Source organism: Oncorhynchus mykiss, chromosome 5 (assembly GCF_057628025.1).
Source record: "Oncorhynchus mykiss isolate SJ-2025 chromosome 5, ASM5762802v1, whole genome shotgun sequence".
NCBI classification, from domain to species: domain Eukaryota; kingdom Metazoa; phylum Chordata; class Actinopteri; order Salmoniformes; family Salmonidae; genus Oncorhynchus; species Oncorhynchus mykiss.
In genome coordinates, this window is record NC_143026.1 from 21127501 (window position 1) to 21151382 (window position 23882).

Here is a 23882-nt window from a genome sequence, read left to right on the forward strand (position 1 = left end):
CGTCTGTATGCGTAGGCCTATTGTTTCCTGGTTATGTACTAACAACACAAGATAGAGGATTTTCTCAGAGTTTTGTCATTATTAGCATTATGCTTATTTGTGAAGGTGGCCCTTGGTTGAATCAGGATTAGGTTGTTAGATACAGCAATGTAATGCAGAGTTACATGCATGTATTTTATCAAGTCTCAAGGCTGGTTCATAGTAATGCACTCAAATCTTGCTGAGATGTGTACATGTGTGGCTGTGTGTATCGCTGTTGGGAGTTATAGTGTACTGTTTCTGCTACCGTCCTCTGGGCTGTTAAAGATGACCTCTTAACAAGCAGGTCACTGATAGGCTGGCTGGTCGAAGGTTGCCCCTGGTGATCTCTGGCCTCAAGGTGACAGGAAGGACATTTACATTCCCAGTTCCCACAATGCCCTGCTCTCCTCTAGGGACTGATTGATCGCTCAGCTTAGTGATTGGCTGACTGGTATAGCCCAAGGGTTAATGGGTTTGTCATGGAAACCAGATGGATGCCGTTCAGAATCAGAATCACCTTTAATCATTGCCAATGACATTTACACATACTCAGAGTTGTACTTGTTGATATTGTGCTGCTAGTGAAAGACAACATTTAGAGACAGAATACAGACAGCAGAGTTTAAAATAAGTTTACATACATTATATACAACTAGGTAGAGTGAGCATAGACCTATAAGAGAATGAGCAGATATACAATATCCAGTGGGTATACAGTTGGTATCCAGTGGGTATACGGTTGAAATACAGTGGGTATACAGTTGATTTGCAGTGGGTATACGGTTGAAATACAGTGGGTATATGGTTGATATCCAGTGGGTATATGGTTGATATACAGTGGGTATACGGTTGAAATACAGTGGGTATACAGTTGATATCCAGTGGGTATACGGTTGATATACAGTGGGTATATGGTTGATATCCAGTGGGTATACAGTTGATATCCAGTGGGTATACGGTTGATATACAGTGGGTATATGGTTGATATCCAGTGGGTATATGGTTGATATACAGTGGGTATACGGTTGAAATACAGTGGGTATACAGTTGATATCCAGTGGGTATACGGTTGATATCCAGTGGGTATACGGTTGATATACAGTGGGTATACGGTTTAAATACAGTGGGTATACGGTTGATTTGCAGTGGGTATACGGTTGAAATACAGTGGGTATACAGTTGATATCCAGTGGGTATACGGTTGATATACAGTGGGTATACGGTTGAAATACAGTGGGTATACGGTTGATATACAGTGGGTATACGGTTTAAATACAGTGGGTATACGGTTGATTTGCAGTGGGTATACGGTTGAAATACAGTGGGTATACAGTTGATATCCAGTGGGTATACGGTTGATATACAGTGGGTATACGGTTGAAATACAGTGGGTATACGGTTGATATACAGTGGGTATACGGTTTAAATACAGTGGGTATATGGTTGATATCCAGTGGGTATATGGTTGATATACAGTGGGTATACGGTTGAGATCCAGTGGGTATATGGTTGATATACAGTGGGTATACGGTTGATATGCAGTGGGTATACGGTTGATATCCAGTGGGTATACGGTTGATATACAGTGGGTATACGGTTGATATGCAGTGGGTATACGGTTGATATCCAGCGGGTATATGGTTGATATCCAGTGGGTATACGGTTGATATGCAGTGGGTATACGGTTGATATGCAGTGGGTATACGGTTGATATACAGTGGGTATACGGTTGATATACAGTGGGTATACGGTTGAAATACAGTGGGTATACGGTTGATATACAGTGGGTATACGGTTTAAATACAGTGGGTATATGGTTGATATCCAGTGGGTATACGGTTGATATGCAGTGGGTATACGGTTGATATGCAGTGGGTATATGGTTGATATCCAGTGGGTATACGGTTGATATGCAGTGGGTATACGGTTGATATGCAGTGGGTATACGGTTGATATACAGTGGGTATACGGTTGATATACAGTGGGTATACGGTTGATATGCAGTGGGTATACGGTTGATATACAGTGGGTATACGGTTGATATACAGTGGGTATACGGTTGATATCCAGTGGGTATACGGTTGATATCCAGTGGGTATACGGTTGATATGCAGTGGGTATACGGTTGATATCCAGTGGGTATACGGTTGATATGCAGTGGGTATACGGTTGATATACAGTGGGTATACGGTTGATATCCAGTGGGTATACGGTTGATATACAGTGGGTATACGGTTGATATCCAGTGGGTATACGGTTGATATGCAGTGGGTATACGGTTGATATGCAGTGGATATACGGTTGATATGCAGTGGGTATATGGTTGATATCCAGTGGGTATACGGTTGATATACAGTGGGTATACGGTTGATATGCAGTGGGTATACGGTTGATATGCAGTGGATATACGGTTGATATACAGTGGGTATATGGTTGATATCCAGTGGGTATACGGTTGATATGCAGTGGGTATACGGTTGATATCCAGTGGGTATACGGTTGATATACAGTGGGTATACGGTTGATATGCAGTGGGTATACGGTTGATATGCAGTGGATGTACACATTTACAGTATCAGTATGAATATCTAAATGCAGAGAGATGAACAAAGTGCAATGCAAGTTGAGTGCAGTTATTTAGTGTACAGTTCAGAGATGGATTGATGCGGTGTGCAGCATAGAGTGCATAGTCCTTTAGTCTCTGTGGTTGGTGAGGGCCACAGCATAGTCCTTTAGTCTCTGTGGTTGGTGAGGGCCACAGCATAGTCCTTTAGTCTCTGTGGTTGGTGAGGGCCACAGCACGGGGGAAGAAACTGTTCAGGTGGCGGGAGGTCATGAGTGACCTGAAACGCCTGCCAGAGGTGAATTTCTGGATGTGGGGGTGACCGGGTGGGAGGGGTCGGGATGATCTTTCCTGCACGCTTCCTTGCCCTGAAGTCTTGCAGGACCTCGATGGACTCAACGATTGATGCGTAAAACCAGATCAGGTTTGACTGGGAGATGTTGAGTTTTTTCACCTGCCACAAGTAGTCCATCCGCTGGTGTGCCTTCTTGGTGACCTCTGTGATGTTGTCCTCCAACTTGAGGTTGTGGGAGATGATGGTCCACAGGAATTTGAAGGATTCAGCCGTGCTAACAGTTGAGCCATTAATCTCCAGGGGGAGAGATGGTGGGAGGAGTTTTCTGAAGTCAACCACCATCTCCATGGTTTTGTCTGTGTTGAGTTCCAGGTTATTGCGACTGCACCAGGCCACCAGCCGGTCGGTCTCTCCACAGTTCATTGAGTCATCGCCGTTGGTGATGAGACAGACCAGAGTGGTGTCATCTGCAAACTTGAGTAGTTTGACAGATGCAATATTGGAGGTGTTGTCATTGGTGTAGAGTGAGTGAGTAGAGGTGAGAGCATGCATCCTTGCAGCGCTCCGGTGCTGAGGGATAAAGAGTCCGAAAGGTGTTTTCCCAGCTTGACAGATGGAGCTGGACAGGTTCAGCTGGGAGAGTTTGTCTTGTAGCAGTTCTGCGATGATGGTATTGAATGCAGAACTAAAGTCCAGAAACAATATCCTTGCATATGTCTTTGGGTTGAGGATGTAGCGTAGGCCCATGTTGTCTGCGTCATCCTCCGCCCTGTCGTGTCTCTGGCTATCATTAAATGTGATGACTGTTATTTTATCAAATAATTTCTCTGTAATTATTATTAAGTGATTAAACTAATCATCTACATTTAATTAACTGGGAAGTTGGGGCACCACTGAAAATCTTCAGATTACAAAGTTAGAATTTTCTGAATATAACTCTTCAGATGTTTTAATATCAGATATATTAGTCTTCTATTAATGAATTATTATTTACCTTACGTCAGTCTCATTTCAAACGTGGTAGAATTCTTGTTTATCTGCACGAACCCAGCCTAAACCATGAATCATCCATACACAAATTGGCTTAAACATTTATTTACTATCTAAATAATCACAAAAAATGCATAAACAAACAAACAGTAGATATTGTTTACTAACAATGATAGGGAAGATTCCCTGACTAATCCGATATGACGGCTTGGTGGACAAAGGAAAGGGGGTGTGGACTGATAAAGGAGTGGGAAAGACAAAATGGATCACTACACACACTGGATAATTATAGTCATTGAAATGCTAATCCTTCGCACATGAATGGCCGTTCAGGTGTCGTTGTTGTCTTCTCTGTTGGAATCCGTCTGCTGGAGAGTCAGTTCATCAGAGAGTCTCTGGTTACTTCCCCAGAAGGCACAATGTGCAAGGACCTGACTCCGGAGATGAGAAGCAGGTACGGGGAGTCAAACATTTATCCAGGAACACGACAGGAACAGCGTCAGCACATGGGTAAACAAGGACATATGACAAACAATCCCGAAGCAGGGAATAGAGCTAGGAAACAGACAGATATAGGGAAGTAAATTCCGCAAGTAATTGAGTCCACGTGAGTCCAATGAGCGCTGATGCGCGTGACAGGGAAAGGCAGGTGTGCGTACTGAAGGTGGCTTGAATGCGTAATGTTGTGGAGTCTGGCGCCCTTGTGTGCCAGAGGGAGAAAGAGCGGGAGCAGGCGTGACACAATGTCTTTCATGGTGGTAGCTTTATCAGCGGCTCCTGATATTGTCTGTTGTAATGGATACGTCAGGCATCCATTGTTCTTCGAATAGATGTTTTGGCGGTTGTCGGTATTTGCATCCTAGGTTTACATAATTTAGTAATTAGTATCTAAGATTTGTTCTTATTCTGTAGGTATCGATAGTCTCAGAGTTGAACCATTTCCAGCCGTGTAGCCAATGCTCCACGTGGTATGGTTAGGAATTCAACAACCATTGCAACCTTAGCTTACACTGGTGTTTGTGTGGTCTGATGTGAATTTCCTCAGGAGTAGAAAAGGCGCCAGATCATGTCTATGCTCATGGGGGCGTGGCCGCTGACTAGTTCAACTTTACAGGGAATACTTAAATGTTTAAACCTCTTAAATTTAAGGTTAACCTCACATTACATAATTTCACAAATGATTTAGTCTTTACTCATTCATTTTATACAATAATTAGATGCAAACCTCATAACTGAGGCACATGTATAAACCGAGTTAGGTTAATGTGGCTGTATTGTCTTTCATGAGGTCACAAACATGAACCAAAACGGACCGGGTCGGAGCTGGCTTCTCCACCGACCGTTTACACATTCTCCAGAATAGGAGTATTGTTCCATTCTCAAATTCTGGGACGTAGTAGAATTGGCCTGGAGAATCCCTTTGTCTTACTGTGAAACTCTCTCAATTGCATGGTCAGGGAGAGTTTCTGTGCTATTTACGACCTGGGGCAATAAAACCTGGGTTTAGGAGAGAGAGACTGAGAGAAAGAGAGGGGGAGGCCATGATCTACACCCAGAAAGGGCCACGTCATGACAGCCCTCTCGGGGATTTGTTAAGCATGTTGTTTTTAATGTTGTCTTTCTTCCTCTTTGAATGCCATTAGATATATATAACAGGTGGATTAGAGAGAGACATTGAGAAGAAAATCAATGCTTGATTGAGTCGCTGTCAGGCTGCACTAACTGGTTTTCAGCTCTGTCTGCTGATGCATGTATTATTTAATAGAGCAATGCTATACTGAGGAGATTGCAACTATAATTGTAATCTGTGTAACACAGCTGTAATCAAAACTATACTCAATCCAGTGTAGAAATTATGATACTGTACAACCTCAACTAACATCACATTAACATGTTACTAACTGACTGACTAAACTGACGAACATCATATATTCAGTTGAAATCTCTTGCCTGTCTTGACCTTGGTATTTGACAATGAAATGACAGAGCAACATTTGAGCTAATATATTTTAATTAATTCAGTTCACCATATTTGAGATTCAAATACAGATATCCAGTCATTTTCAAAGGTTTCAGTTGCAGACTGTTTTGGATCCCACGGTGTTCTCACCAACTGTCAGTCACCATAACTGACACATCTAATGACACACACACACTCACACCAGGATTTCTGTTAGGAAAATGTGTTGACGGACAAGATTTTGATTTACCGGCCATTTGAGAAACATACCTGACCCATATGCATTGGCTGCATAGCCATTAGGGCTTCCACCCACAGTGATCAGAAGAACAGAAATCACATGTAGATTATGGTAAGCAATAAAACGTCATTTTCAAACATTTGCCAAAATTCTAAACAGCTCACCTGGGAACATTTTTGTTCACTTATGATATTTGTCAATTATTTTCATAGTCTTTTGTTTGGAATGTTCCAGGTGAGGAATGAGCATGTGTCTGGTTTCTCTGTCCTGATAATGTTGAGGGAGCGTGTGATCATGCGCAAGCATAGAAATACCTGGACTGCTGTGCAGAAATGTAGGAAAGTGTTTTCTAACATCCATTGCTAATGTATGCTATTTGAAAAAAACTTTCCAACAATCTCCCCATCGATAATCACCAATCCTCAGTGTGAAAGAACAGTGGAAGTAAGTTATAGGTCTACTGCTGCATTGACCTATGGACAATGAGTTCCATGCGCTCATTTCTTTAGCAGCCAATGGATCCCGGTGTATCAATGTGTCCAAGTGTCAGAGGCTGGTGATCTCGTATTAGTTAACTTTTAACTATTCAATTTTTATCATTTTAATTCAGATCAACAATTTTGAGAAATGAAAACGTTCTTATTATAATGAAACTGTTCCACGAAAATGTGCATATGAAAATCATAACTGGCACGCAGAATGGTAGAAACGTGAAACTCATGCACTACCTATGAAGTTTTATAAAATAATTGCCTCCACGTTTCCATGGTCAGATTTTGCCTATAAGCTACTTCGAAGCATGGTAAGACATGTCCAACAATATGAAATAAAACATTCAAGTTTCAAACAATTAAGTATGTTTTCAAAATGCATACTTCCTCCAGCTCACATTGTAAAGTGGTGGGTGACGCACTGATATCCTGTTGCCTTCACTTGAATGGCGAATGGGAGGCGCTCTTCAATTACTAGTAAAAAATAGTAGCTCTTTTTAATCATGCACCAAAACTGTTAACACTCATTTGCATGTAGAATTGTTGTGCAATGAATGGACTTATAAAATCAAATGTTTTACTCGTGCAGACCGATAAGCATGATGGTCAAATGTATTTGCATCGACTGGTATTTCCATCAATGAATAAAAAGCATTATTTTGCAATGTTTTTTTTTATATATTCATTTTGTCCAGCAACAGTTTTATCGGCTTTTCATTTGTTTTCATCGGCCAAAAGGCTTTTAATTGATTTTTATTAGCCAAAAGACAATTGCCTGCTAACAGAAACCCTGTCACACACACTCTCTCACAAGCACTCACAAGCAAGTGTCCTCTACAAGCACCAGCCAACACACACACACACACACACACACACACACACACACCCACACCCAAACCCACACACACACACACACACACCCACACCCAAACCCACACACACACACACACACACACACCCATACACAAACACGCCACTCTGCTTTAGTGTTCTATACATTCCATGTGCATTTCAAGCTTATTCCTGTGTGTACATACTCTGTATGTGTGGATGTACACTATAAATACAAAAGTATGTGGACACCCCTTCAAATTAGTCGGCTATTTTAGCCAAGTGTATAAAATCAAACACACTGCCATGCAATCTCCATAGACAAACGTTGGCAGTAGAATGGCCTTACTGAAGAGCTCAGTGGCTTTCATCGTGGCACCATAGGATGCCACCTATCTAACAAGTCCGTTCATAAAATTTCTACCCTGCTAGGAAATTGTAAGTGCTGTTATTGTGAAGTGTAAACGTCTAGGAGCAACAACGGCTCAGCCACGAATTGTTAGGCCACACAAGCTCACAGAACGGGACCGCTGAGTGCTGAAGCGCGTATAAATCGTCTGTCCTCGGTTGCAACACTCACTACCGAGTTCCAAACTGCCTCTATAAGCAATGTCAGCACAAGAACTGTTCGTCGGGAGCTTCATGAAATGGGTTTCCATGCTCAATGCAAAGCGCCGCCTGGGGTGGTGTAATGCTCGCCGCCATTGGACTCCAAAGCAGTGGAAACGCGTTCTCTGGAGTGATGAATCACACTTCGCCATCTGGCAGTCCCACGGACATATCTGGGTTTGTCAGATGCCAGTAGAACACTACCTGCCCCAATGCATAGTGCCAACTGTAAAGTTAGGTAGAGGAGGAATAATGGTTTAGGGTTGTTTTTCATGGTTCGGGCCTCTTAGTTCCAGTGTAAAGAAATCTTAACCCTACAGCATACAATGACATTCTAGACGATTCTGTGCTTCCAACTTTGTGGCCACAGTTTGGGGAAGGCCCTTTCCTGTTTCAGCATGACAATGCCCCTGTGCATAAAGCGAGATCCATAAATGGTTTGTCAAGATCGGTGTGGAAGAACTTGACTGGCCTGCACAGAGCCCTGACCTCAACCCCATCAAACCCCTTTTGGGATGAATTGGAACGGCGACTGCGAGCCAGGCCTAATCGCCCCAACATCAGTGCCCGACCTCACTAATGCTCTTGTGGCTGAATGGAAGCAAGTCCCTGCAGCAATGTTCCAACATCTAGTGGAAAGCCTTCCCAGAATAGTAGAGGTTATAGAAGCAAAGGGGGGACCAACTCCATGATTTTGGAATGAGATGTTCGACGAGCAGATGTCCACATCCTATGGATATGTAGTGTATGTACTGTGTACCGTATGCCGGTGTGTGTGTACCATATGACGTGTGTGTCCTTCTCGGCTCAGCTCATGTGTGTGTTGTGTTGGTTCCACTAGGCCCCCTCCCCAGTGAAGCCCAATGCACTGGACCGTACGGCTGCCTGGCTGTTGAATATGAATGTTCAGTATGTAGACCATGAGGGGATGGACCCCGAGTTCAGAAACAGAGAGGATCTCACTCAGGCCGAGAAGGTAACGTCACAAACCAAACTCCATGTAACCTCCTTAACCTCCCAGTACCCCAGTTCTCAGCACCCACCCTTTAGACACCTCCTCTCCACCTAACCCTCAACACTACCCCCCTTGCACTTTAACCAGCTCTTTCTCTATTCCCCTCAACTTCCAATGTCAAGCCCTCACTCCTACCCTTAACCCTACCCCCTTACAACTTACAATCACTCACAATAAACCTGCATCTCTAATAACAGATACTCCTTTTGTATGGTCAAAGGATTTCAACCAGGTATTCCTAGACTCTTACAGTCAAATTGGGAATGTGTGTGTATGTCCATGTGTATGTGTATGTCCATGTGTGTGTGTGTATGTCCATGTGTGTGTGTATGTCCATGTGTGTATGTATTTCCATGTGTGTGTGTATGTCCATGTGAGTGTGTATGTCCATGTGTGTGTGTATGTCCATGTGTGTGTGTATGTCCATGTGAGTGTGTATGCCCATGTGTGTGTGTATGCCCATGTGTGTGTGTATGGCCATGTGAGTGTGTATGCCCATGTGTGTGTGTATGTCCATGTGTGTATGTATGTCCATGTGAGTGTGTATGTCCATGTGAGTGTGTATGTCCATGTGAGTGTGTATGCCCATGTGTGTGTGTATGTCCATGTGTGTATGTATGTCCATGTGAGTGTGTATGTCCATGTGAGTGTGTATGTCCATGTGTGAGTGTGTATGTCCATGTGTGAGTGTGTATGTCCATGTGTGTGTGTATGCCCATGTGTGTGTGTATGTCCATGTGTGTGTGTATGTCCATGTGTGTGTGTGTGTATGTCCATGTGAGTGTGTATGCCCATGTGTGTGTATGCCCATGTGTGTGTGTATGTCCATGTGAGTGTGTATGCCCATGTGTGTGTGTATGTCCATGTGTGTATGTATGTCCATGTGAGTGTGTATGTCCATGTGTGAGTGTGTATGTCCATGTGTGAGTGTGTATGTCCATGTGTGTGTGTATGTCCATGTGTGTGTGTGTGTATGTCCATGTGAGTGTGTATGTCCATGTGTGTGTGTATGTCCATGTGTGTGTATATGTCCATGTGTGTATGTCCATGTGTGTGTGTGTATGTCCATGTGTGTATGTCCATGTGTGTGTGTATGTCCGTGTGTGTATGTCCATGTGTGAATGTCCATGTGTGTGTGTATGTCCATGTGTGTGTGTGTGTGTATGTCCATGTGTGTGTGTGTGTGTAAGTCCATGTGAGTGTGTATGTCCATGTGTGTGTGTATGTCCATGTGTGTGTGTATGTCCATGTGTGTGTGTGTGTGTGTGTATGTCCATGTGTGTGTGTGTATGTCCATGTGAGTGTGTATGTCCATGTGTGTGTATGTCCATGTGTGTGTGTGTATGTCCATGTGTGTATGTCCATGTGTGTGTGTGTATGTCCATGTGTGTATGTCCATGTGTGTGTGTGTATGTCCATGTGTGTATGTCCATGTGAGTCTGTATGTCCATGTGTGTGTGTATGTCCATGTGTGTGTGTGTATGTCCATGTGTGTGTGTATGTCCATGTGTGTGTGTGTGTATGTCCATGTGAGTCTGTATGTCCATGTGTGTGTGTGTGTATGTCCATGTGTGTATGTCCATGTGTGTGTGTCCATGTGTGTGTGTGTGTATGTCCATGTGTGTGTGTATGTCCATGTGTGTGTGTATGTCCATGTGTGTATGTATTTCCATGTGAGTGTGTATGTCCATGTGAGTGTGTATGTCCATGTGTGTGTGTATGTCCATGTGTGTGTGTATGTCCATGTGAGTGTGTATGCCCATGTGTGTGTGTATGCCCATGTGTGTGTGTATGTCCATGTGAGTGTGTATGCCCATGTGTGTGTGTATGTCCATGTGTGTATGTATGTCCATGTGAGTGTGTATGTCCATGTGAGTGTGTATGTCCATGTGAGTGTGTATGCCCATGTGTGTGTGTATGTCCATGTGTGTATGTATGTCCATGTGAGTGTGTATGTCCATGTGAGTGTGTATGTCATGTGAGTGTGTATGTCCATGTGAGTGTGTATGTCCATGTGTGAGTGTGTATGTCCATGTGTGAGTGTGTATGTCCATGTGTGTGTGTATGCCCATGTGTGTGTGTATGTCCATGTGAGTCTGTATGTCCATGTGTGTGTGTGTATGTCCATGTGTGTATGTCCATGTGTGTGTGTATGTCCATGTGAGTGTGTATGCCCATGTGTGTGTGTATGCCCATGTGTGTGTGTATGGCCATGTGAGTGTGTATGCCCATGTGTGTGTGTATGTCCATGTGTGTATGTATGTCCATGTGAGTGTGTATGTCCATGTGAGTGTGTATGTCCATGTGAGTGTGTATGCCCATGTGTGTGTGTATGTCCATGTGTGTATGTATGTCCATGTGAGTGTGTATGTCCATGTGAGTGTGTATGTCCATGTGTGAGTGTGTATGTCCATGTGTGAGTGTGTATGTCCATGTGTGTGTGTATGCCCATGTGTGTGTGTATGTCCATGTGTGTGTGTATGTCCATGTGTGTGTGTGTGTATGTCCATGTGAGTGTGTATGCCCATGTGTGTGTATGCCCATGTGTGTGTGTATGTCCATGTGAGTGTGTATGCCCATGTGTGTGTATGTCCATGTGTGTATGTATGTCCATGTGAGTGTGTATGTCCATGTGTGAGTGTGTATGTCCATGTGTGAGTGTGTATGTCCATGTGTGTGTGTATGTCCATGTGTGTGTGTGTGTATGTCCATGTGAGTGTGTATGTCCATGTGTGTGTGTATGTCCATGTGTGTGTATATGTCCATGTGTGTATGTCCATGTGTGTGTGTGTATGTCCATGTGTGTATGTCCATGTGTGTGTGTATGTCCATGTGTGTGTGTGTGTGTATGTCCATGTGTGTGTGTGTGTGTAAGTCCATGTGAGTGTGTATGTCCATGTGTGTGTGTATGTCCATGTGTGTGTGTATGTCCATGTGTGTGTGTGTGTGTGTGTATGTCCATGTGTGTGTGTGTATGTCCATGTGAGTGTGTATGTCCATGTGTGTGTATGTCCATGTGTGTGTGTGTATGTCCATGTGTGTATGTCCATGTGTGTGTGTGTATGTCCATGTGTGTATGTCCATGTGTGTGTGTGTATGTCCATGTGTGTATGTCCATGTGAGTCTGTATGTCCATGTGTGTGTGTATGTCCATGTGTGTGTGTGTATGTCCATGTGTGTGTGTATGTCCATGTGTGTGTGTGTGTATGTCCATGTGAGTCTGTATGTCCATGTGTGTGTGTGTATGTCCATGTGTGTATGTCCATGTGTGTGTGTCCATGTGTGTGTGTGTGTATGTCCATGTGTGTGTGTATGTCCATGTGTGTGTGTATGTCCATGTGTGTATGTATTTCCATGTGAGTGTGTATGTCCATGTGAGTGTGTATGTCCATGTGTGTGTGTATGTCCATGTGTGTGTGTATGTCCATGTGAGTGTGTATGCCCATGTGTGTGTGTATGCCCATGTGTGTGTGTATGTCCATGTGAGTGTGTATGCCCATGTGTGTGTGTATGTCCATGTGTGTATGTATGTCCATGTGAGTGTGTATGTCCATGTGAGTGTGTATGTCCATGTGAGTGTGTATGCCCATGTGTGTGTGTATGTCCATGTGTGTATGTATGTCCATGTGAGTGTGTATGTCCATGTGAGTGTGTATGTCATGTGAGTGTGTATGTCCATGTGAGTGTGTATGTCCATGTGTGAGTGTGTATGTCCATGTGTGAGTGTGTATGTCCATGTGTGTGTGTATGCCCATGTGTGTGTGTATGTCCATGTGAGTCTGTATGTCCATGTGTGTGTGTGTATGTCCATGTGTGTATGTCCATGTGTGTGTGTCCATGTGTGTGTGTGTGTATGTCCATGTGTGTGTGTATGTCCATGTGTGTGTGTATGTCCATGTGTGTATGTATTTCCATGTGAGTGTGTATGTCCATGTGAGTGTGTATGTCCATGTGTGTGTGTATGTCCATGTGTGTGTGTATGCCCATGTGTGTGTATGCCCATGTGTGTGTGTATGTCCATGTGAGTGTGTATGCCCATGTGTGTGTGTATGTCCATGTGTGTATGTATGTCCATGTGAGTGTGTATGTCCATGTGAGTGTGTATGTCCATGTGAGTGTGTATGCCCATGTGTGTGTGTATGTCCATGTGTGTGTGTATGTCCATGTGTGTATGTATGTCCATGTGAGTGTGTATGTCCATGTGAGTGTGTATGTCATGTGAGTGTGTATGTCCATGTGAGTGTGTATGTCCATGTGTGAGTGTGTATGTCCATGTGTGAGTGTGTATGTCCATGTGAGTGTGTATGCCCATGTGTGTGTGTGTATGTCCATGTGTGTATGTATGTCCATGTGAGTGTGTATGTCCATGTGTGAGTGTGTATGTCCATGTGTGAGTGTGTATGTCCATGTGTGTGTGTATGTCCATGTGTGTGTGTGTGTATGTCCATGTGAGTGTGTATGTCCATGTGTGTGTGTATGTCCATGTGTGTATGTCCATGTGTGTGTGTGTATGTCCATGTGTGTATGTCCATGTGTGTGTGTATGTCCGTGTGTGTATGTCCATGTGTGAATGTCCATGTGTGTGTGTATGTCCATGTGTGTGTGTGTGTGTATGTCCATGTGTGTGTGTGTGTGTGTATGTCCATGTGAGTGTGTATGTCCATGTGTGTGTGTATGTCCATGTGTGTGTGTATGTCCATGTGTGTGTGTGTGTGTGTATGTCCATGTGTGTGTGTGTATGTCCATGTGAGTGTGTATGTCCATGTGTGTGTGTGTATGTCCATGTGTGTATGTCCATGTGTGTGTGTGTATGTCCATGTGTGTATGTCCATGTGTGTGTGTGTATGTCCATGTGTGTATGTCCATGTGAGTCTGTATGTCCATGTGTGTGTGTATGTCCATGTGTGTGTGTGTATGTCCATGTGAGTCTGTATGTCCATGTGTGTGTGTGTATGTCCATGTGTGTATGTCCATGTGTGTGTGTCCATGTGTGTGTGTGTGTATGTCCATGTGTGTGTGTGTATGTCCATGTGTGTGTGTATGTCCATGTGTGTGTGTATGTCCATGTGTGTGTGTATGTCCATGTGAGTGTGTATGTCCATGTGTGTGTGTATGTCCATGTGTGTGTGTATGTATGTCCATGTGTGTGTGTATGTCCATGTGTGTGTGTATGTCCATGTGTGTGTGTATGTATGTCCATGTGTGTGTGTATGTCCGTGTGTGTATGTATGTCCATGTGTGTATGTATGTCCATGTGTGTGTGTATGTCCATGTGTGTGTGTATGTCCATGTGTGTGTGTATGTCCATGTGTGTGTGTATGTCCATGTGTGTGTGTATGTCCATGTGTGTGTGTATGTATGTCCATGTGTGTGTGTATGTCCATGTGTGTATGTATGTCCATGTGTGTATGTATGTCCATGTGTGAGTGTGTATGTCCATGTGTGAGTGTGTATGTCCATGTGAGTGTGTATGCCCATGTGTGTGTGTATGTCCATGTGTGTATGTATGTCCATGTGAGTGTGTATGTCCATGTGTGAGTGTGTATGTCCATGTGTGAGTGTGTATGTCCATGTGTGTGTGTATGTCCATGTGTGTGTGTGTGTATGTCCATGTGAGTGTGTATGTCCATGTGTGTGTGTATGTCCATGTGTGTGTGTATGTCCATGTGTGTATGTCCATGTGTGTGTGTGTATGTCCATGTGTGTATGTCCATGTGTGTGTGTATGTCCGTGTGTGTATGTCCATGTGTGAATGTCCATGTGTGTGTGTATGTCCATGTGTGTGTGTGTGTGTATGTCCATGTGTGTGTGTGTGTGTGTATGTCCATGTGAGTGTGTATGTCCATGTGTGTGTGTATGTCCATGTGTGTGTGTATGTCCATGTGTGTGTGTGTGTGTGTATGTCCATGTGTGTGTGTGTATGTCCATGTGAGTGTGTATGTCCATGTGTGTGTGTGTATGTCCATGTGTGTATGTCCATGTGTGTGTGTGTATGTCCATGTGTGTATGTCCATGTGTGTGTGTGTATGTCCATGTGTGTATGTCCATGTGAGTCTGTATGTCCATGTGTGTGTGTATGTCCATGTGTGTGTGTGTATGTCCATGTGAGTCTGTATGTCCATGTGTGTGTGTGTATGTCCATGTGTGTATGTCCATGTGTGTGTGTCCATGTGTGTGTGTGTGTATGTCCATGTGTGTGTGTGTATGTCCATGTGTGTGTGTATGTCCATGTGTGTGTGTATGTCCATGTGTGTGTGTATGTCCATGTGAGTGTGTATGTCCATGTGTGTGTGTATGTCCATGTGTGTGTGTATGTATGTCCATGTGTGTGTGTATGTCCATGTGTGTGTGTATGTCCATGTGTGTGTGTATGTATGTCCATGTGTGTGTGTATGTCCGTGTGTGTATGTATGTCCATGTGTGTATGTATGTCCATGTGTGTGTGTATGTCCATGTGTGTGTGTATGTCCATGTGTGTGTGTATGTCCATGTGTGTGTGTATGTCCATGTGTGTGTGTATGTCCATGTGTGTGTGTATGTATGTCCATGTGTGTGTGTATGTCCATGTGTGTATGTATGTCCATGTGTGTATGTATGTCCATGTGTGTGTGTATGTCCATGTGTGTGTGTATGTCCATGTGTGTGTGTATGTCCATGTGTGTGTGTATGTCCATGTGTGTGTGTATGTATGTCCATGTGTGTGTGTATGTCCGTGTGTGTATGTATGTCCATGTGTGTGTGTATGTCCATGTGTGTGTGTATGTATGTCCATGTGTGTGTGTATGTCCGTGTGTGTATGTATGTCCATGTGTGTATGTATGTCCATGTGTGTATGTATGTCCATGTGTGTGTGTATGTCCATGTGTATGTGTATGTCCATGTGTATGTGTATGTCCATGTGTGTGTGTATGTCCATGTCCGTGTGTGTGTGTATGTCCATGTGTGTGTGCGGGGAGAATGCTTCCCGCTTCTGCTGCTGCTCCTTCACCTGCTTCTCATCCCAATGGCTGTCAGCACTCAATGCTTTGATTGTCTGTCACACACACACACCTCCACTGCCTATTGGCTGTCACACACACCTCTGCTGCACATCATGCTTACATGATTTTATGAAGCAGAAAATAAGAGAAAATAGGGGATTGACAGTGAGCAGCACTTATTTTCATAGTTTTATTCATATTTCACGTTTGGTCCAGTGTTCTTGTGAAGGACAGCGTTGAGTCAACTTTTTTATCATATACTCTGATGAGGTGTGCTCCGTTTCTACCTGGCTTCCCTTGAATGCTGCTGAAGGAGCTCGGATGTGTGTTTTATTGAAGCCAGACAGGATTTGATTACACTTCTAATTTCTCAGACAGCACCAACCCTCTCCTCTTCAGGACCGCTCACAGGTCCGGAGGGAGGTCAAGGCAAGCTTTTCCCAGAGTCCAGGGCTTGAGCTGCGGAGGTTGAATCCCTCTCCTCCCTCTCCTCCTCTCTTCTGGAACAGTACTCCACTTAAGTCCCCAGTTTTAGAGGTTAGGGATCAAATTCGAGTGCTGGTGGGGATTTGGGACATGGAAGGAAAATAAACTCATCTCTCTCGGGAATACTGGTGGCTTAGAAAAGTTGGAAGTTTTACTGTGAGTGTTGGCTAATGTCTACTTACAGCCTTTAACACTTCCACACTTCTAATCCTGCCCTGTCCAAGTTTCAGTTTCCCTTCAATATTTTACTGTTTAAAACTTGAAATGGAACCAGGTGCACAAAAAAATAATAAATTGGATAAGAAGCAAAAATGGTGAGGAAATTATGGAAATGAGTTGAAACACCTGTCAAGGTCTACCTTAGGGACCACTGTGACGAGGAGAACATTGACACTGATTATTGTGATGATAACAATGCCGGTTACTGCTCTCTTCACTGACCACCTCTACCTAGCAACAACAGGACAATTGAATAGGCCAGTATGGGTTGGCGCCATTGACATAAGTATCGGTTTTGCAGTGTTAATGACGATGATGATATGATGATGACTATGATGATAATAAAAACACTCTCTTTCTCTCTCTCCTTTCTCTAGTACCAGCAGGAGGTGGCTGTATTGTTGTTGAAGATGATTCTGACTCTTCCTTTAACCCTATCTGTCTCCTTTAACCCCCCCCCCCCCCCTCAGTACCAGCAGGAGATTGTGGTCCTCCAGGAGAAGCTGCGTGTGTCGGTCCAGAAGCTGGAGGAGTACGAGGCTCGTCTGAAGGGTCAGGACGACGGTGCTCAAAAGGTGCTGATGGAGTACCAGGCACGGCTGGAGGAGTCTGAGGAACGCCTGAGACGACAGCAGGATGACAAGGACCTCCAGATGAAGGGTATTATAAGCAGGTACATAAGGTGTGGGGATCAGACCCTTTCCAGACAGAGACTGGGGAAAGTAAGAGAAAGAGAGAGTGAGAGATGGAGAAAGTAAGATAGAGATGAAGAGAGAAACAGAAAGAGACAAAGATTTGGTAAGAGAGAGCAAGCATACGCAGAGCGAAAGAGGGGGATGGATGGGTGATGTTATCTGCTGTGTGTTCCTGATGTTATCTCCTGGTCTGTGATGTCAGAAGACATACAGCTTCCATGTTCCTTTCAGATCCGTGTCACACTGAACCCTGCTAACTCAATTAGAGCCGACACACACACACACACACACACACACACACAGACAAGCACACATGCGCGCGCGCACACACACACACACACACACACACACACACACACCAATCAATACATACACATTTCACAAACTCAATTCAAGTGAATGTACTGTTATCCATATTTCTAAAACGCCTTGCAGACAAGAGTACCGAGATGCACACACCTCTCAGAAACTCAGTTAGAAGTTGTACACCCCTACACACACCTCTCACAAACTCAGTTAGAAGTTGTACACCCCTACACACACCTCTCACAAACTCAGTTAGAAGTTGTACACACACCTCCTAAATGCATAGCAGACCAGCAGTCCCAAGAGACCCTCATTCTAATAACTATATGAAACATATTATACTCTACATACAGATCTAAAGTACTAACAGACCAGCAGGCCCAAAATGCCTCAGTTCCAGTCTGTAGTCCGCCATACAGCTGGAAGGTCCTGCCAGACTAGTGTGAGCCAGAGTAACACACAGTACACATGATTCTGTTCTGTATCCACATACTATATCTTATTTCATACGCTGGGTGTATGTAGTGCTTTGTGTTGCTGATGTCCCTTTAACTGTGTGTGTGTGTGTGTGTGTGTGTGTGTGTGTGTGTGTGTGTCTGTGTGTCTGTGTGTCTGTGTGTCTGTGTGTCTGTGTGTGTGTGTGTGTCCAGGTTAATGTCAGTGGAAGAGGAGCTAAAGAAAGATCACAATGACATGCAGGCTGTGGTTGACTCCAAACAGAAGATCATTGATGCACAGGTGAGAGTCAGTCACATATACAACTCCATACAGTCAGTTTGTTGACTGTTTAAAGCCCCATAGGGCCATAGGGTCTAAGGTACTGCATCTCAGTACAAGAGGTGTCACTGCAGTCCCTGATTGAATCCAGGCTGTATTACATCAGGCCATGATTGGGAGTACCAAAGAGCGATGCACAATTGGCCCAGTGTCGTCCGGGGTAGGCCGTCATTGTAAATAAGAATGTGTTCTTAACTGACTTGCCTAGTTAAATAAAGGTTAAATTAAACAAATCAAATCAAATAAATAGAGAGAGCAGGGCGGTCCCTGGTGTCATGAAACAGTACTGCAGGTCATTATAAACATCTTAGAATGAGTTGAGCGCACACACACACGCACTTCCTGTTTGCAATGTTTAAACCTAATATAGAGAGACGCTTGAAGAATACCCAGAAGCCCATGTAGCTCCCAGTCAACTGTGCACAATATATTGGGATGTATTGTTATGTGTGTACATCCGTCCCTCTGCGTGTGTGGGAGTGTGTCGTCTGCTACAGGACGTGAAGGCTGACAGAACTTACATAGAGGTGTTTCATTCAAGCTGTCAGATCTCTGTGGCAGTGACTAGGCTCGGATGGCTGAGCGCGGCACGACTCTCCGCTTTAGTCTTACAGACTAACTAATACCTACATTTACATTATTCTTCTAGCCTGTCTGTCGACAAGCGTGTTGAGACAAGGTGACTCATTTGAACTGTATTCTATCTCCTGCTCTGTGTTGTAGCGTTTTCTGATCCAGACATGTTGCATACACACAAACGTATGAGTTATGTGAGTTAAACAAAGTTGAATAGATCTAGTGTTAAAAACTCCTCAATGTCAACTCACAGACAGCGATGCACACACACACTCACAGCTCATCCTCACAGTAAAGTAATGGGAGTTGAGTGTGGAAACAAACTGGCGGTGGTAAGGCAGTGAGCCTCTCCCTGAGTCAACAGACAGGGAGCATGAATATGGAAAGCTCATTATGCAGAGAGAGAGAAGAGAGAGAGGTGAATAGTGAATTAGAGAACACCTCTGGTGGATGAATGCGACAGGACTATAGATGATTCAGTTAACCCTGCACACAGACACTAACAGGAGCAGGAAACTACCATAAAATGTTTACATGAATGTGTCTGCTTGTCTAGTTGTCTGTGTACTTCACCACCTATCTTTGCACAGGTCTATATTTGGTATCTCTCTCGTTGCTGTCTACCACTTTCCTCCGTCTCTACCTCTCTAATCCAGTGTTTCTCTCTCTCTCTTTCTATCTCTCTCTGCAGGAGAAACGTATAGCGTCCCTGGACACGGCCAACGCCCGTCTGATGAGTGCCCTGACCCAGCTGAAGGAGCGCTACAGCATGCAGACCCGTAACGGCATCTCCCCGACCAACCCCACCAAGCTCCAGATCACTGAGAATGGAGAGTTCAGGAACAGCAGCAACTGCTAGAGGCAGAGAGAGAGGGTCTGTGTGTGTGTGTGTGTGTGTGTGTGTGTGTGTGTGTGTATGTGTGTGTGTGTGTGTGTGTTGGCTGGTGCTTGTAGAGGACACTTCCTTATATGGACACTACATGGTGAGGAGAATGTGAGTGGGGAGACCACTGCCAGGGGCCAAGCGAGGAGGCGGGTCTTCAGTTTGACAGACAGCAGACCAGGAAAGAGACAACGAATCAATGGACAGAGCTGAACACCAGATGGGCCCTGCAGAGGAGAAGCCGGGACAAGCTGTAGACATGAACTGAACTCTCCGTCAATCAATCGACTTGGATGTTTCCATTGGATGTATGCAGTTGCTGGGACAATTTCAGGCTCTCTTCCCTAAAGCTTGGGTCAAACCACTATATAATCAACACATTGTCTGTCAGATAGTCACCCAAAACCTCTTTACTCTCCTCTTCTCTTCTTCTCTGTTCTCCTTTCCTCTCCTCTTTTCTCTTCTCTGTTTTACTCTCCTTTCCTGACCTCCTCTCTTCTTCTCTCTGTTAGGAGCAGGTTACGTGGACCTTGTACAAAACAATAACAAAACAATTTACGATTTATTTAGATCTTATCTCATTCTTTTAAAAACCAAATAGGAGCTTTGAAATATTTTTTGTCCAAACTGATCTTTATTTTTACAGTGCCTTGCGAAAGTATTCGGCCCCCTTGAACTTTGCGACCTTTTGCCACATTTCAGGCTTCAAACATAAAGATATAAAACTGTATTTTTTTGTGAAGAATCAACAACAAGTGGGACACAATCATGAAGTGGAACGACATTTATTGGATATTTAAAACTTTTTTAACAAATCAAAAACGGAAAAATTGGGCGTGCAAAATTATTCAGCCCCCTTAAGTTAATACTTTGTAGCGCCACCTTTTGCTGCGATTACAGCTGTAAGTCGCTTGGGGTATGTCTCTATCAGTTTTGCACATCGAGAGACTGAAATGTTTTCCCATTCCTCCTTGCAAAACAGCTCGAGCTCAGTGAGGTTGGATGGAGAGCATTTGTGAACAGCAGTTTTCAGTTCTTTCCACAGATTCTCGATTGGATTCAGGTCTGGACTTTGACTTGGCCATTCTAACACCTGGATATGTTTATTTTTGAACCATTCCATTGTAGATTTTGCTTTATGTTTTGGATCATTGTCTTGTTGGAAGACAAATCTCCATCCCAGTCTCAGGTCTTTTGCAGACTCCATCAGGTTTTCTTCCAGAATGGTCCTGTATTTGTCTCCATCCATCTTCCCATCAATTTTAACCATCTTCCCTGTCCCTGCTGAAGAAAAGCAGGCCAAAACCATGATGCTGCCACCACCATGTTTGACTGTGTGGATGGTGTGTTCAGCTGTGTTGCTTTTACGCCAAACATAACGTTTTGCATTGTTGCCAAAAAGTTCAATTTTGGTTTCATCTGACCAGAGCACCTTCTTCCACATGTTTGGTGTGTCTCCCAGGTGGCTTGTGGCAAACTTTAAACGACACTTTTTATGGATATCTTTAAGAAATGGCTTTCTTCTTGCCACTCTTCCATAAAGGCCAGATTTGTGCAATATACGACTGATTGTTGTCCTATGGACAGAGTCTCCCACCTCAGCTGTAGATCTCTGCAGTTCATCCAGAGTGATCATGGGCCTCTTGGCTGCATCTCTGATCAGTATTCTCCTTGTATGAGCTGAAAGTTTAGAGGGACGGCCAGGTCTTGGTAGATTTGCAGGGGTCTGATACTCCTTCCATTTCAATAGTATCGCTTGCACAGTGCTCCTTGGGATGTTTAAAGCTTGGGAAATCTTTTTGTATCCAAATCCGGCTTTAAACTTCTTCACAACAGTATCTCGGACCTGCCTGGTGTGTTCCTTGTTCTTCATGATGCTCTCTGCGCTTTTAACGGACCTCTGAGACTATCACAGTGCATGTGCATTTATACGGAGACTTGATTACACACAGGTGGATTGTATTTATCATCATTAGTCATTTAGGTCAACATTGGATCATTCAGAGATCCTCACTGAACTTCTGGAGAGAGTTTGCTGCACTGAAAGTAAAGGGGCTGAATAATTTTGCACGCCCAATTTTTCAGTTTTTGATTTGCTAAAAAAGTTTGAAATATCCAATAAATGTCGTTCCACTTCATGATTGTGTCCCACTTGTTGTTGATTCTTCACAAAAAAATACAGTTTTATATCTTTATGTTTGAAGCCTGAAATGTGGCAAAAGGTCGCAAAGTTCAAGGGGGCCGAATACTTTCGCAAGGCACTGTAAGTCCTTGAGTGTGTTCCAAAGTGCCCCACTATCCCCTACCCCCATGTCCCCTACATAGTGCACTTTGTGAAAGTTATTGGTACATGAAACGCCTTAAGTAAGGAACACACCTCTACTTTGTCCTTCAGCCCCCTTCTTCCTGCCATAAAAGGCACAACTTATAATACTGTGGATTTGTAAAGGAATACATATACTGTATAAATACATCACGTAATGTATTATAAACCCTAAATAATGAACTATATGTGAGACTATATTAATGATATTTAATATAGATGTATGCATATTTATTTTTTTCCTCTATAAAGTATACATGAGATATAGTTATATTTGAAAGACTGCAGCTATCCTGTGAGTAGCACCATCAACAGAGTAAATAGTTACAATGCTATTTTATTTCTTCTAAACCTTTAGTTTATCCAGGTTTTCTGGACAGACCTGGTTGGGTCGAGGTTTGCTTTAGTGCTTCATCATTAATGTTGAATCAACGTTGAATCAATGTTGTATGTTGGTTGTGTGTCCCTCTGCATTTGGAGCTATGGGACTGGCTCATTGTAATGGCTTGAATGGAGTGAATGGTCAAACATGGTATCAGACACATGGAAACCACATGTTTGACTCCATTCCAAAACTCCATTCCAGCCATTGCAATGAGCCTGTCCTCCTATAGCTCCTCCCACCAGCCATGGTTGGTCTCATAGCCCCTGTAGTACAAGGAGAGAGAGAATTGTGTTGTTTAACACAACATTATACTATACACTGGACTGGTGTCGGTCACGTGACCTCACAGATTAGAATATTACTTTTTCTTAAAACTCTTAAGTAAGAATGTTACTCTTAAAACTCCTGTTTGTAAATTAATGTCAATGAAGCATGCTGCATCGAGACTGTGACCTCCCACTTCGCTTTCAAGCATCTCTCCCCTTCTCCTTCATTCCCTCTCTCCCTCTCTCTCTCTCCTCTATTTCTCTCCCCTTCTCCTTCATTCCCTCTCTCTCCCTCTCTCTCTCCTCTATTTCTCTCCCCTTCTCCTTCATTCCCTCTCTCCCTCTCTCTCTCCTCTATTTCTCTCCCCTTCTCCTTCATTCCCTCTCTCCCTCTCTCTCTCTCCTCTATTTCTCTCCCCTTCTCCTTCATTCCCTCTCTCTCCCTCTCTCTCTCCTCTATTTCTCTCCCCTTCTCCTTCATTCCCTCTCTCTCCCTCTCTCTCTCTCCTCTATTTCTCTCCCCTTCTCCTTCATTCCCTCTCTCCCTCTCTCTCTCTATTTCTCTCCCCTTCTCCTTCATTCCCTCTCTCCCTCTCTCTCTCCTCTATTTCTCTCCCCTTCTCCTTCATTCCCTCTCTCTCCCTCTCTCCTCTATTTCTCTCCCCTTCTCCTTCAGTCCCTCTCTCCCTCTCTCTCTCTCTCTTCTGAATGTGAAGATGCTACTCAAACACATTTGGTCTTAAAATTGGGTGTTTAAGTCCATCTGAATGATCCGATAGCTGCTGTTCGGCTCGCCCCCACCAGACATTTCAACATCTATATTTGGTATATTTTTCTATTCCTTTTTCTTACCTTTACAGATTCATTAATAAGAGTGATGAAATCTGCATGCTTCGTTTTGGTGCTATAACCAATGGTAGCGCCAGACTGTCAGCTTTTGTTTTTCGGTTGCCAATATAGGAAGATGACG

General features: G+C 43.8%; 1 protein-coding gene across 10 annotated transcripts in view; it reads left to right on the top strand.

The window, feature by feature from the left end:
• Nucleotides 1–22534, top strand: part of LOC110522816 (disabled homolog 2-interacting protein) — a 277388-nt gene extending 254854 nt beyond the window's left edge. For 7 of the 10 annotated variants that reach the window (XM_036977016.2, XM_036977017.2, XM_036977018.2 and 4 more), the window contains 4 exons: nucleotides 8843–8977; nucleotides 17172–17374; nucleotides 18353–18440; nucleotides 19747–22534. In XM_036977016.2, the coding sequence (XP_036832911.1) occupies nucleotides 8843–8977; nucleotides 17172–17374; nucleotides 18353–18440; nucleotides 19747–19914 (594 nt within the window). In that variant the 3' untranslated portion in view covers nucleotides 19915–22534. The remainder of the gene's footprint in view (nucleotides 1–8842; nucleotides 8978–17171; nucleotides 17375–18352; nucleotides 18441–19746) is intronic. The other 3 variants (XM_036977020.2, XM_090234145.1, XM_090234147.1) reach the window with 2 other exon arrangements.
• Nucleotides 22535–23882: the final 1348 nt, after the last annotated feature.